Source organism: Pezoporus flaviventris, unplaced genomic scaffold, assembly GCF_033815535.1.
Source record: "Pezoporus flaviventris isolate CSIRO_AGI_PZ_B2104156 unplaced genomic scaffold, CSIRO_AGI_Pfla_v1 ptg000035l, whole genome shotgun sequence".
NCBI lineage: Eukaryota > Metazoa > Chordata > Aves > Psittaciformes > Psittacidae > Pezoporus > Pezoporus flaviventris.
In genome coordinates this window covers 15,043,745-15,058,703 of record NW_026892583.1, presented here as the reverse complement: position 1 = coordinate 15,058,703, position 14,959 = coordinate 15,043,745, and the positions used below count along the sequence as shown (strand labels likewise).

The 14,959-nt window shown below is 45.2% G+C and overlaps 1 protein-coding gene across 1 annotated transcript in view; it reads left to right on the top strand.

The window, feature by feature from the left end:
• Positions 1-14,959, top strand: part of RTN1 (reticulon 1) — a 118,020-nt gene that overhangs the window by 53,605 nt on the left and 49,456 nt on the right. The window contains exons 2-3 of the mRNA XM_061462684.1: positions 8,894-9,631; positions 13,913-14,689. Coding sequence (XP_061318668.1) covers positions 8,894-9,631; positions 13,913-14,689 — 1,515 coding nt within the window. The remainder of the gene's footprint in view (positions 1-8,893; positions 9,632-13,912; positions 14,690-14,959) is intronic.

Genomic DNA, 14,959 nt, shown 5'->3' with positions numbered 1-14,959 from the left:
CAACAATTTCTGTCCTGGGTTTATCGCAGCATCAAAAGCAGCTGGTGTTAGCATTTCTTTCTTTTCCAGGCTGAGTGTGAATCTGAAGCCACATGGTTGTGGACTAGCTTACAGCTATCGTCAGCAGTTTAATTTATAAGTAACTGGGACCCAGGAAAGGTTGGGCTGGATGGGCAGAGGTGCCTGTGACACAACCCCAGGATGGAGGCTGAGCCAGGGAAGAGGGTGTTTCCACAGGGGATATTGAAAGACAACCTGGTCTGAGTTTGGAGAATGACTGACTGCTCTGTAGCAGTCTGGAGACAAAAACAGTGAGGAGCTGAAGTTCCTAAATCATGTTTGAAATGGGATTTAGGTATTTTCAAACTTAAAGACACATAAGACTTAGTCAAACACATCCAGATTTTGTGAGATACTTCAGTGTCTAGTGCTCTAAAGGGAGTTGGGCCCCACTTCAAGTCATTGAAAAGCATGATTTAGGTACTAATTCATTTAGTACATAGAATATTTTTGTTAGTGGGGCTTGGTGGAGCTTGATCATTCCAGGGGAAATGTGACTACAGAGAAATAACAATGAATTATTCTCGTAAGCTGGGTTTAATTATCCATAGCAAAGTACATTTGCTATTTTAGGGAGTACCTTAGTATTTCTGAACCTGGCTGACCAGTCATGCTACTCCTGTCACCAGAGTGAAATCTGCTTTTTTTTTCTGAACCAGATTTTTGTTAAAACTTACATGATTCTTTCTATCCTTTTCTGATAATTATTAAAATCTACTGCAGCTGCATTTCTAGGAGCATTTGAAACTTTATGCACATTTTAAACAGTTCTTATGCTCTTCACAGGGTCCTTTTTTCAAAGTTCCTCACTTTTCATGCTATGTAGAGTAGTGTGGAGGACTGTCGCTGACCTTATACCAGGGTTTTGCTACCAGGTCAAACTGGAGCTCTCTGAGATCGTTTATTAAAGCACGAAGCTTGGAGGGCACGTAGGGTATGAACTGCTGAATCATTTACTATGGATTCACTTTGTACCCTGGCTGGTTGGCTTTGGGGAACCTGCTGAGCATCCCTTGTCAGTTGCTGTGAGCGCTGTGGATGGCCATGGGAGCTGAGGATATTCAGCATCACCAAGACAAGCTCTGCTCTGTTTGACTTGGCTTGGTCTGGGATGCACCAGGCACCCACAGTGCCTACTTAGCAGCAGCAAAAAGGTGGGCCCTGATATCTTTTTGGAGCTGTGGTGTCAGGGAGACAGTATCTGTTGTGGTGCAGACACCATGACAAAAAAAATGATGCCTTTAACAGCCTGATGGGATGATGGTGCCGGCAGCACAGTGTGTCCCGTGTTCCCCAGGGTGGATCTCTCTTAATCTTATTAAAAGCTTATCAGTGTCCCCTACACATCCCTCCCACAGACAGGGCTGTAGCACTTGCAGCTGAGCCAAGACCTGATGATCCATGCCTGCCCAATTTTTAGAAGAAATTAGATGTTGGCTAGGGCAACAAGAGAAATCTCCAGGCAGGATGTTGGGAAGCCACATCAAAGACCCAGATTTGGGTAACATGATGGTGACCCAACACAGCTGCTGGGGGGAGTGGGTCAGCCCCCCAGCCTGAAGCTCCCAAAAGTGTTAGGGCCTCCAGGGGTTGGATCCTGAAAGCAATTTGTCTTCCCCTCCAGCCTCTGTACTTACAAGCAGATGGTGGGTTGATAAAGGATGCTCATCCTCAGCAGCCAAGGTTTTCTGGGGGCTGGGGTCCCAGCTGACCCCCATGTGTATTTAACACACAGAGAACTGAAATGGGGGAGCCCTGGAACTTGAAACTGCAATGCCTGCTTACATTAGACAGCTAAAGCACTAGGGATGAAGGCTGTTAGTAACTCATATCCTCTGCAAATTGACCCAGAGGAGGGGTTTTTACATGCGTCAAAGTGTATCATTAACTTGTTTGAGTTTGGAACTTGCTTTCCATCTCAGGAGGGATGAATCAGAAGTCACTCCACTGAAGTCAATGAAGTGACAACTGCAGTGTCAAGAGAATTAAGCCTGTTTTTTCCACCTTGTCCTTTTGCCCTCCTACCTGTGCAGAAGAGAGCACTTGCCTCTTTGCATAGCAGAGTTTCTTCTGGCTGCTGTGGATCTCAAGAAGGATGAATAACTTGCACAGCTGAATGCATTGACTCGCTCCTGTCCCCAGGAGCTAAGGCACAGAGCTATAAGCTGCTCTGAGGCAGCATGAAGTAACCTTCTTGCTGCTCTGAGTTTCCCCAACATGTTCAGGGCCCATGCAGAGAACCAGGAGGAAATAATAATAGAATAGAAGCATGTATCCTTCCAATACATCCAGTTTTCTTATAACATTTATTGTGCCAATGAATCCCAAAGTGACTTTTGGAGTATGGCCATTTATGTTTGTGAATGCTGTGACTTGCAGAGTTGTACATTTTCCACAGTCAGGGTCATGAGAGTTCTGAAGGAAAAGAAGTTGCCAACCTGTAAAGCGGGTTTGCAAATCCCGAGATAAAACAAAGAGCACCATCTCCTGGCAGCTGGGAATAGCTGGCACTGCTGCCAGGGATGCATGCCTACCTAGCGCAGTTCTCTTGCAACCAGCTTGCTCCTCTCTGCAGCTGACCTATGGCATCTGTAGGTAGGATAGCTCGTGACTGACAGCTGGCTCTGGCTATTGAGAAAGGCTAATCCAAGGGAGACTGAGAACTGGCTTAGTGGTGCTATCTGCAACACGGTGATGCCTGTACACGGCATGAGGGGTCCCAGCTGTTTGGGTTTCAAGCTCTACTTGTGTTGACACGCAAGTGCTTGAATCCTTTTGAGGTTTGTATGGATATTGAAGTGTCCTGGGTTAGAAAATTTATGGAAATTGAGAGCATGGCTCCCAAGTGGTACAGTCAAATATCCCTGGGGTTAGCAGCCTACTTCAAAGCATCGTGTGATTTGGCATGGGGCTGAGAGATGACTCTGCTACTTGTGCAAGCAGCCTGAGTCACTGCTGGGACTGGTACTAGCAAAGGACAGATGGAAATCTGTGGAGCTTTCCTGAGATTTGAGTTGGACTTGAAATCAAGCAGAGAGGAAGAAACAGCTTGGTCTCTATCTAAGAAAACAGGGTGTGCTTTGAATTTGGAGATAGACTTGGGAGAGCTCATCCATCTGGGTACTGTAAAGAGACATAGAAAAGTGATAAAACACTGAACATATGGATAAAGATGTACATGACTATATATGAGAAAACAGTGAAGTACTATTATATGAGTTTTAAAAAGGAAGATAACTGAATTAGGAAACTAAAAAGAAACAGTGAGGATATTGTGTACCAAGGTCCTTTTTAAGGATAGATTGGGAATAAAGAAAAACCAAAGTCAAGCACAGGCTTTTTTGCTAGTGGCTGATGACAAAATTTACAATTTGTTTCAGAAAAGGCAGGACTGTTCAATAGCTAATTTTGTTGTGTATTTGGAAGAAAGCAGGAAGATGCATCTATCTAATGGTCATGGATGAAGGATAAAAGTGAAGGAGTGACTGGAAAGTAAGCTGCTGATGTTGGGCAGGGAAACATGGTCTGAGCTGATCATCAGAGAGAACCCTGAGCTGTGGTTTGATCTCCTGATACAGATGTTTAGGTGGTGGCAAGGTCTGGGCAATGAGACTCGTGCATCGCTGTCAGGTGCAATGGGACACCATAATGGCTCCTTGGATTGAAAGAGTCAGCCTTGCTATGAAATTAGGTTTCCCTAGGTGAGAGAGTAATTATAAAATAGAAAGCTTGGCAAAGCACTCAATCTTCCTTGAGTCTTTAAGACAACCTGGGGTATCTTTTTAAGAGCCAGGCTTTAGTCTCAGTGCTGAAAGTAAGTCACTACATACCCCTGAGCTCTGCAGTGCCTTTGGGAGTCTTGGATCATAGCAAAGTTGCTGTGCTGGAAAATGCTTGTCACTCAGTTTTGGCCTCTTTGTCATCTAAAATCTCTGGATGACACCAAAAGGGCTGAGGTACTGGGAGTGACATGTGGCCTGAGAGACCTTCTAGCATCATTTGGGGCCAGCCAAACAAGAGTATTCTCCTTGTTTATGGGGCTTTGCTTGTTATCTCTAGTCCATAAATTACCACAGGGCAGAGACTGTCTGAACAGGACAAGGTGGACCTTGTCGCCAGGAGGCTGTGATCTGCATGGATATGACAGGGAGGTAGGGATGCCCTGCTTTTGGGAGCTAGCAGCCCTGCAGCACTGGTAATGACTCCTGAGGCTCAATATCCAAAGCAAAAGTCAGAGCCAACTATTTAAAAGACTTACAGGAATTTGCTGGAAGCGGCTTTCTCACACTATTCTGCTTTTGTCTGTAAAGGTCACTGAAACCTTGATTCCTCCCATTGCAACCAAAGATCCTTCCTATCCTCAGTGCAGCTCTAGGCTGTAAAAATAGCATAATCTAATTAAAGATTAGTTCTCCCCCCTCTTGAAAATTAGTAATTCTGATTGATTCATTGACACATGATAAATACTGAACCTGGCTTTGCAGGGTCGCCAGCTGTTCTGCAGAACTGAAATGTCATGTCCTTCTCTGTCAGTCTGTCTGTGCCCTTGAAGGTCACCAGAGTTGCATGCAAAGATTAAGAAAGACAGGTTAACACAGAAGCTGGTTATTTTATTGAAAATTGAACAAAATATTCTGAAGTGATCAATTTTAAGAAGATTGAGCATACTGTAGTTGGGGGAAAATCAGTTTATTTATATTAGCTCTTTTTTATTACCCTCAGGTAACTTTGTTTCCTCTTGCATTGATCCAAATTTGGCTTCAGCTGCCTTTCTTAAATTAAGAGTTACTCTCCATGGAACCAATGATTTCTAAATTATTTCCTGTGTAAATCGCTAAATAGCTCTAAATCCAGTGCTGTAGGAGACGATTTCTGGAGCATTCATTTACTCATTCTGAGGAAACAAACCAGTCATTTTCAATTTACTTTTTTTCTTTACAGTTGAAAACACATGTAACTTGCTGAGCATCTCAGCTGTGATCAAATGATTGGATCAGACCCATTACTTCTTAGCTGGTAGCAGGAAGTGGAATTATTTCCTGAGGGCTTATGTTACAATAAAGCATGACTGTTCCTCTCAGGCACTGAATAGCTTTGCTTTACCTGAATTGGCAGGCAAATTTTTGGGCATGTTCGAGGGAAATCCAGAGTAAAAATCCCAACCCTTTGTAACAATGGTGAATTCAAATCTGATACTGCCATCCATTACCAGTGCTATTCAAGGCTTCTCCTTCCCACGGATATTGAACTAAATAAACCCCAAGTAAGGGAGGACATTGCTTAATCACCAGGCTCTGAATACACTATTCTTCAACAAAAATCTGTTCAGCTATTATAGGTTTCCATGTCTTTAATAGCCAGCCTAATAGCTGATAGATTCATACTTCCCAAATAAGATGCAGTTTTACCAATGGCTTTAAATCATTCCCTGTGGAAAGAGAAACTTGAATTAAATCCTGGCAATTAGGTCGTTTCATCTGTCTTCAGTGCTCTTGACTCTGCGGCTGCCTTGAGAGTTGGGATTCCTCTACGTCCTGCTAATGTGAACCCTCTCTCTGCTCACACATGCGCATGGACATGCTTCCACACCCTTTAACTCTTTGTCTTCCTCCTGAACCCCAGTAAGAAATGCATTTTCTGGTTTCGTTGTTATTTGCAAAACCACTGCAGAAAAATAAAGGTTTATGGCCAACAGTGAGTCCATTTTAACTGAACTCTTTTGTTAACATCTCCTACAGAACTGGATTTGTTCTCTATGAAAATGTGATGTTTCTGTTGATGGCTATTTCAGGGTTATTTCTCTTTCTGCTGATGAATATCTTAAAGAATAGGAAAATATCTTCCCAGGCTCTCTTTATCACAGTGGCTCTTCTGCGAGCTCTCTTGGCTTGTGATAACTTCTGCTATGAAGCACCTGACACAAATGCATTAGAAACCCTTACACTGATATATTGATCAACATTACTAAGTGCTGCAAATGCATGTGCATCTGGCTCACATATACTACGGACAAAGCAGAAATGAAAGCTGCAACAGCATCTATGAATATTGGTTTGACAGCAACTTCAATCTCCTTTAGACTCTGCCTGTGCCCCCCCTTTGCTAGCAATAGTGAAATGTTTGTAGAAATGTATTTTTGTTCACTGATGGTGATGTGATGTATTTTTCATGAGCACTTAGAGCAGAAAGTATAGCGCAGCCATCCTGAGCTGGTCCAAAGCCACGCAGAATCATTGGGAACTTTTCTAGTGAGTTTGGTGGGCTTTGGATGAGGACCAGTAAGCACAGAGGAAACACCTAATGAAAGAGCAGCCCCGAAACCCTATGATTTAGACAGCTACTCACCCAGAACAAATAGTAAATTAAGAACAGCAGATACTGGCAGCAACAGGCATGAAAAGTACGTAGTCAGCAATTCACAGCCTGAAATATATTGGCATAAACAATGCATCAGATAATTCCAGCTAACCAACACATTTGTGAAAATCCAAGCCTGTTTATGGACAATTTTCAGAAAAGGCAACTTCAGCAAGAAAAATACTAGAAAGAAAAAAATACCTCTCCCTTTTTGCTTACTGATCATTTAGAAATGTTTTTTGGGTATGCGCTATCCTTGTGAGGCACTGGGTGACCTCAGGTAGGACCTGATGTGGATGCTGGACAGCCCAGCTTAGCCCTTACTCTGCTTTGTTTCACTGTGGTTTTCTGCTTAGTCTCCATTCTCAGTAGCTTTCCTGATGAGACTGAGTCATTTGGAAGAGAGCTGCCTGCAGTGAGTTACAAAAGGAGCTTGCAGCCCTGAATGAGCTGGCAGGAAAACAGAAGGTGAAATTTAAAGTAGGTGAATGTAAATCTACACAGACCGAGAGGAAAAAGTAGTCCCAAATTCACATGCATAGGAAAAATCTCTGCACTGACCCTCACCACTGTGAAACAAGATCTTGCCTTGAACATAAGTATTTCTGTTTAAAGTTCTGTGCAGTGCTCTGTAGAAGAGGGAAAACTGAAGCCTGGGAATGACTGGGAATGGTGATGATAATTTTTCACCTGCTAGCTACAGTACCCCTTGCCCTGTGCTCTTGTATGGCAAAGGCAGCTGCCATCCTTACACACAAATGCCAGTGGCTGTCAGCAGTGTGTGCAGTAGCAGATTAGCAGTAAGGGCTGGAGGGGGACTGGCAGCACCTGAAGTCAGTGAGGATGGACACACAGGAGCAGGTAGCATAGGCAGGCTGAAAAGCAAGGAATGGCACTTTTTCCTTATGCTACCAGGACTCTCTTGTAAGAGGAGAAGCATGTCATTCCTAACCTGAAGGCCCAGGGAAGAGAAGTTGCTTGCATGTCATCATAGCACTGAGTGATGCAAAAATACGGTGAGGGAAATTGTCATTATGCCTTTGTGCAGGGCTTGTGTTGTGCATGTCAAATCCAGTGAGGCTTTGCAGTAAAATAAAACCTGTAGCTACACAGTGGACAATGTTGGGGGGGGGGGGGGAATTGCTTCAGGGTCCACTAAATGAGCTGCATATATCTAATGCGTGGAAGGCTGTGGGGAAAAAACAGCTGCAATGGTATTTAGAGATGGTATTGTTATGAATGTGCGAGGAGAATGAAAATAACGAAGTGCAAGTAGCTCAGGAGCTTTCATGCTGACATCACCCATTTTCTGGCTTTGCAGCAGCAGCAAATGCCCCTTTAATGTTACTGTCCAGTTTGCATTGTGCATGGAAGCCCTGGACATGGCACACATGGAGCATGTCAGGAGCCCCACATCCCTTGCAGGGTGATGAGAAAGCCAGCCAGCCTCTGCGATGCAATGTGTATCTGCGCGCAAGCAGTTAACAGGCTACCGCCCTCCTACAGACACCAGCTCCTACAGGCATTAGCTCTGTTCCTCTGCATCCCTGTTCCCTCAGCCCTTATAAAAATTTGTCTTCCCACCTCCCACCTCCCTCATGGGGGATCTCGCCGTTCCCGTTGTTGAACTGTGCTTTATATTAATGCTGCAAATAGAGAGTGGCCATTGTTTGTAATTTAATTAGCATCATCCCCAGGAACTTAAAGCTTGACAAAGGGAATTAGAGGTGGTGAATAAAAATGATGCATGGGTATGGTAAGAGGTTTAACCACTTTCATGCTGGCATGCTTTGTAGATGATGCACACAGGATACGGCTTTTTGGGCATGTGGAAATAACAAAATGAGGCTGTTTAGTCTCTGCCCTGCTATTTCACAAACTTAGGGTGGTTACTCTTAGAAGTGAAAATGAAATCTAAAGCTGCCTACAAACTTTGCACCTAAATTTCTGCCCAGCAGATTTATTTTGTTAAAAGTTTCATTAGGTTGAAACTCTTCCATTCCTCTGCATTAAAAGCAAAAAAAAAACCAAACAAAAACAAACAAAAAAAACCCAACAAAACCAACCCAACCCCTTTTAGCTCTAGATTTGGTTTGTATTGGACATTAGATTTTATTTTTTTTTAAGAATATTTGATGGTGAGCTCCTAGGTTGAATTGTGAGGGAGGTTGTGGGATTGCCACTGAAGATTTTTATACACAGGCTGGATAAATATTGGCCAGGAACTCTTAGCAGCTATCAGCATCGTTATAGCTATTTTAAGATACAACAGCAGCTGGAAGCTTTGTCTGACAGATGTGCCACTATTGCCCAAAGGTATAGTAAGAGACAGTCTCAAAGAGCTTGCAAGCAAACCTAAGCTCAGTGCACAAACTGAATCTAAAATCAGCAGGGAGTGAGTACAGCTTTGCAGAAAGATTGATGCATGCAGGCGCTTGTCTCTTCACTGTGCATTATTTTTGTGTCTTTGCTTTAGGTGTCACGGGCTCCTCACACCTCTTTGACTACGGCTCCACTGCCAATGGGGGCGACAGCTCCTTCTACACCTCTCTGATCTCGGACGTCCACTACACCACCCCACGGGACTCCACCTATTACATGGGCATTTATCAGCAGGAAAACAGCCCCATTCCCTGCTCGGGCAGCACAGAGGGGTTTAACGCACTGGGGCATCCTGTTCAAGATGTGACTGGGTTTGAGTCCCATGGTTTGTTTAGCTCAGATTCGGGAATAGAGATGACTCCTGCAGAGTCTACCGAAGTTGATAAAACCTTAGCAGATCCGATGAAAGTAGAAGCTTATAAATACATGGACATAAGTAGATCAGAAGGAATAAAGTACCAAGAGAAACATGAGCCTGACTCAGAAGACGAAAGCCCAGACCTTATCGATAAGTACCAGGGAATATCCACCAGATCCAGCTACACTGCTGAACCTCAGCAACCGGCTTCAGAGAGCATGAAGGAAGCCAAAGAGCAAGATCAGCTTGAAGACACAAGGTCTGGAGATCAGCACAGTGCCTCTGACATTACAGCCCCCATCAAGATCACACTCACCAAGACAGAAAATGCTGGGGAAGCTGTCAGCAAAGAGTCAAGCCCAGCTCATCCAGAGACTGGCCTGAAGCCAAGCCACGAGGTGGTACCAACAGTGACAGTGTCAGAGCCAGAAGATGACAGCCCGGGGTCTGTCACGCCACCGTCTTCTGGCACAGGTAATGCTGGTGCACGGCACCAGTTATTTTTGTATTCAGAGAGTGGTTGCAATTGTAGCCCTGCATGCTAGAGAATTAATATGGGTTTGTGGGGTGTGAGCAGACATTAATGGGTGTCCATATCTGGAGGCTTTTCTGATCTGCTCAAGCATCAGTTACATTGTCAAACTGAAGCAGAGTGCAAACTGTGCTGCCCATCACTAACACACTGCTCAGGGTGGGCTGCCCTTTCTCTGTGAGAAGAGGGGAAGACAGGGCTGGGGATCTACAGAAGTAAGTTGAAGAGAGCTGCCCAGGAGGATGGCTGGGGCCAGATACAGGCTTGCTGAGCCTGGTACCCAAGGGGATTTCTCCTTAAGAGGAAGTTGTGAGCTGGTGTGTGTCATTGAGGACATTGTCAGCCAGGCAACAGTTCGGGCTGGATCATGGTGATTTTGGAGTGACCATGGCTGGCCATGCTCCACAAAGGAAATGAGATGTGTGGGACCAGGGCACTGCAAACATCTGGGTTCATATTTTAAATATTGCTGTCTGTTTTAACACCTCTTTGCTCTTGCAGAGTATAAGGTTAAATTGTTAAAAGTAAGTGCTGTTTTCAAGTGAAAGAGCTGCTTTTAAAAAGTGCTGAGGGAAATGCTGTCACCTTATTTACAAAGAGGACTGGAGGATCAAAGGGCCAGTCTTTTATAAAGGCTCTTGATTTCTGTTGGGGGGACATTAAAATCCCATATTTATATATTTCTTTATTGCCTGATTACTGCAGTAGTACTTAATATCTATTCTTCATTTTCCCTCTTCACACTGCTAAAATAACAAAAGCAGTGTAGTGTTTTAAAAAGGAATAAAGTTCTGTAACAGGAAAAAGAATTTTCAGGCTTAAAACTGAATTTCAGTGTCCTGGAATCCTAGCCCTTTGTCAAGGAACATCTGACAATGAACATCCCCAAGCTGAAATTTCCATTGCTTTGATGGCATCTAGAAACATTTAAAAATCAACTGGAATTTCCTTAAAATTCCAGTTTGGGATTTCCACCCAGACTAATACCTACCCTTAGAGAAATACCTAGCTCCTACCCAAAACTGTGTATGCATTTGTACACTTTTCACACACAAAGAAAAGAGATAGAGTTCACTGCAGCTGTGAGTTTATCCTGCCTGCATCAGCCAGAAACTTTAGATTGTAAATAGACTTCAGAATCCCATTTTTCTTCTTCTGTCTGACTAGGTGACATCACATGCTACTTCAGAGATGTGCCATTTTTTTATCAATTTACACTTTTTGCACTACAAGGTAATTAAGAACTCCAGGCACTAACTGTTATTTATTCAGTCTTCGATGACTGTTCAAGGCTGCCTTTGTGACTCTTGATAACCGTATTCCATCGAAGTAGCTGAACAGCGCATGGCTGAGCCTCACAGCTGCTGCCTGACTGGGAGGCACTGGAGCGGCTGGCGTAATTGTCAACACAGAAATGTACCTTTCCATGGGCAAAGCTGATCCCCAGCACTGCCCGAGTAGCTGTGGGAGGTCCCACTGCCTTGCCTCTGGGTGCTGGAAAGCCAGAATCACTACTGATCCTACTGCGTTAAGGAAAGAAGCAGGCAGGTTCTTTTAGGGGCTGGCTCCTGCAGGGTGTTTTCTCTCGATTTTCCCCCTTTCCTGCAGCCAGGGACATGCAGCGCCAGACTCTGTGTTCGTAAGTGAGGAAGAAATGTAAAACCTACGACTGGGTAGAAACCCCCTGTTTCTACTCAGTGACCCAGCAAAGTTGTCCCTCCTAGGTACACCTCAAGTATTCTGGCAAAACCCCTCCTTCCCCCCTGCTTGGATCAGGGCTTTTTAAAAGGGTTTACTTTTAATTACTGGCCATCTTCTTTCTGGGGAAGGAAGACGTGGTCTGTTTATGCACCGTGCTGGTGCTGACAGGCGGTGGGTATTTACATGCTTTCCCGTGCCAGTGGTAGATGTGACACCCACAAAGGACTTTGTTTGCAAGGTAAATGCCATGGCTGAGAGTTACAAACTGCCAGCGAGGGCAGGATGGGGTGAAGCCGAGCGACGGTGCGTTGCTGCGCTACAAGGGCTGGCAGTCACATGCCTGTTCGGATGCCTGCCGGATTAAGTCATCGCTCAGGGAGAAAACGCTCACACATGGGAATGCGGGAGAGTGGCGCAGCTCACGCAGGCTTCCTGCAGCCGGAGGAAAAGGGTGCGCAGGCTCCTGCTCAGCACAGCCAATGCAACAGAAACGTAGCAGCGTCGACGCAGTAGTGTGTCGGAACAGCCCCAAACACCTTCATCCTGACTATGGCCATACCATGGGTTGCAGAAGGACTTTCTCATGTGAGAGGAATGTGTTACAAGAGAGATGTTTTGTTGGAGGAGCTGCAGACATGGCAACGATACGTGCTCAAAATTACCGATGATGTGTACTGCAGACGTTCAAACCAGAATTGCTTGAAGGGATATGGGGAGGTTGTTTTTCTTCCCATTTCCCAGCAGAACATCATGGCTTGGGTGCTATAATTAAAATCTCCCCCTTTATCTGATTCATCCTGGGGAAAGCATATGACCAGGAAGAAATCGTGCTATTGCCATGAAAAATTTAGTCAGGAAATATTCAGAAATAGTATTTTTTTATCGCAGGTCAGGTCTGATAAAATCTCTTTCCCACCCCCTGTTGTAGAGGAGCTTCCTGAGGTGGTCAGTCTTGCTGAGTGGGCTTGGGGGGGGCTGATGCCAGTGGCTGCACCTGAAGCGGAGTTGGGCTGAAGGCAAATATCACTGGGAACAGGTCAGCTCAGGGATCCCACCTACAACCAAGGGGGTGGAAAACTTACCCCTGATGGCATCCCCAGATATGTGGATACAGGCTGCATGCTGCATGGTTCTCTTCACCAGCATCAGCAAAAGGAAACTGATGGTCTACCTTTCTGATGGCTTTCTTGAACCTCCACTGCCTGCAATGCCACTCAGTTACCTCTGTCACGTTAATAATGGTATAAAATTAATGAATGAGCACTTCGCTCGGAGGACAGTTTTCCTGTGCTTGATGGCTGTTTCAACAACACTGGGGAATTCAGCCCTTCTTCCCCTCAACAGGGAGGGTCTTGTGTGTGGATGGCAGAGATCTCTGGGTCAGTGATGTGGGAGGTGGAAAGCAGGAGGCAGTGGCAGCCAGGTGCTGGCTGGAGATAGGGTGTGCACTGCTGCTGTGGTCCCCCTTGGCACAGACGGGCTGAGGCAGCCTGGCTGGCCTTGCTTCTGATGCTCCAGGGCATCTTTGCTTGCTGGTGCTCTGTGAATGATCAAGGGAAATCTTTGCCCACGCGCTAACACAGGACAGTGGTTCATACTGTCTCCGTTGCCTCATGTTGTGAACGTTTTGCATGCAATTTTACTTTATTTGTTATTTCATTACAAAATCCTACATGGTAAAGTGGTATACAGCCAGAACACGCAGAAATTCTGGTGCTGGGTCCACTTCTAGTAGGGGATGTGATCTCCTTGCTAATCCTGGGTGACCAGGCAGCCTTTTCAAGGGTTCATTTTTACTCTCTGTCTTCTTCCAGTGTGAGCCAGAAAATGCAGAAGAATTTTTTTGTTTCAAATTTTGAGTGACAAGTTGATCAGTTACGATTTTGGTTAACATAGTTCTCAATGTTATAAAGAATTAAGGTAAAAATAGGAGTTTCAGTCTTGGACCTAATTGAGATAAAATCAAACAGAAAATTTGCCACCTGCTCTCCTGAAAAAAAGCTTAGAAAAAATTCTGACCTGAAACTTTCCATACCTGAAAGTTAAAGTTTGACAAAACTACTGCACATAGCTTGTTATGACCAGTGGTGTCAGAAATCCACCAGCCCTGTCATGTGTGTTTGTCCCTGGAACAGACCTGTATCTGTTGGTGACAGTCAGACACTGTCATGTGTGGCCTGAGCCTGTGTTCCTCATGGTGGGTGGTTTTCCTGGTGAAAACCATACTGCTGTGCCACTGGCCAAGCACTGAGCAGCACTGCCTTGTTCTCCAGCTGTTTCCTCAGTAAACGATACTAATGATACCGCTTTTGTAACAAGTATGTGCATGGGAAATGCTCTGTAAGGGCAAGCTGTTATTACTGTTAGTCATCCCAGATGGGGAGACTTTCTGCCTGTGTTACCAGCCCTGCCAGAGGGATCTGTGCTGGCATGAAATCTATTGTGTTTGTTGCCTAAGCAGCCAGAAAATCTCATTCTTAACACTTTTTTCCCTTTTTCTCCTCTTCCTTTCTGGATGGCAGAACCATCCGGTTCAGAGTCGCAAGGCAAAGGCAGCCTGTCGGAGGATGAACTCATCAGTGCCATCAAGGAAGCAAAAAGCTTTTCCTTTGAGACCCCAGAGGTGCAGCAGTCGCCAGCCCTTTCCACTGAGAAGAGAGACCAGCGGGTCAAACCTGGGCGCCCTACCGCCTCCTCGCCCCTGGATAATGAAGCCAGCAGCGCTGAATCAGGGGACTCTGAGATCGAGCTGGTCTCAGAGGACCCACTGGCTGCTGAGGAGGTGCTGCACTCCAACTACATGACCTTCAGCCATATTGGAGGCCCCCCTCCATCACCTGCCTCCCCCTCCATACAGTACAGCATCCTACGAGAGGAGCGGGAGGCTGAGCTCGACAGTGAGCTCATCATTGAGTCCTGTGATGCCTCATCGGCCTCTGAAGAGAGCCCAAAGAGGGAGCAGGACTCCCCTGTGATGAAGCCTATGGACATTATCAAGGAAGAGAACAGTTCGCGCACTGATGCCTCAGACTATGAAGCAAGTAAAACGACAGAGAGCAGGATGAACAGGGAAAACCTGGCAGAGTCCACATCCTATCTGAAATGCTCCTTTGTTGCACCAAAAGTAAGTGCTGAAGCCCCAGCCTCTGCCATCAGCACTGAGGAGCTGAAGGAAAGAATAATCCTGAAGAAACCCATTGAAGAAACTGTTGTTAACCAAAGTAAAGTATCTTCCAAGGACTCTGGAAGGAGAAGTCTCTTGGCTTCACCCCTACTGCCATTTTTAAATAAGCAGAAAGGTAAATGCAGATGTTTATGCTGTTCTTTGAAGTGTTGATGAGAAGTGGGAGGAGGAAGCAGTGGCTGTTCCTTGCAGGGCAGATGTTAGTAGTGCAGAGCAGGAGGAGCTGCTGTCACTAGAAAACCTCAGCTCAAAGCTGGGCATGCCTGTGACAATGCACATATGATCACACCTTCCCATCATCATCTTTTTCTCCTTCCCCTTTTATTGTTTTGGGGAAACAATAAAAGATGCCAGCAACAATAACTTTTAGGCTTAAATGTATACT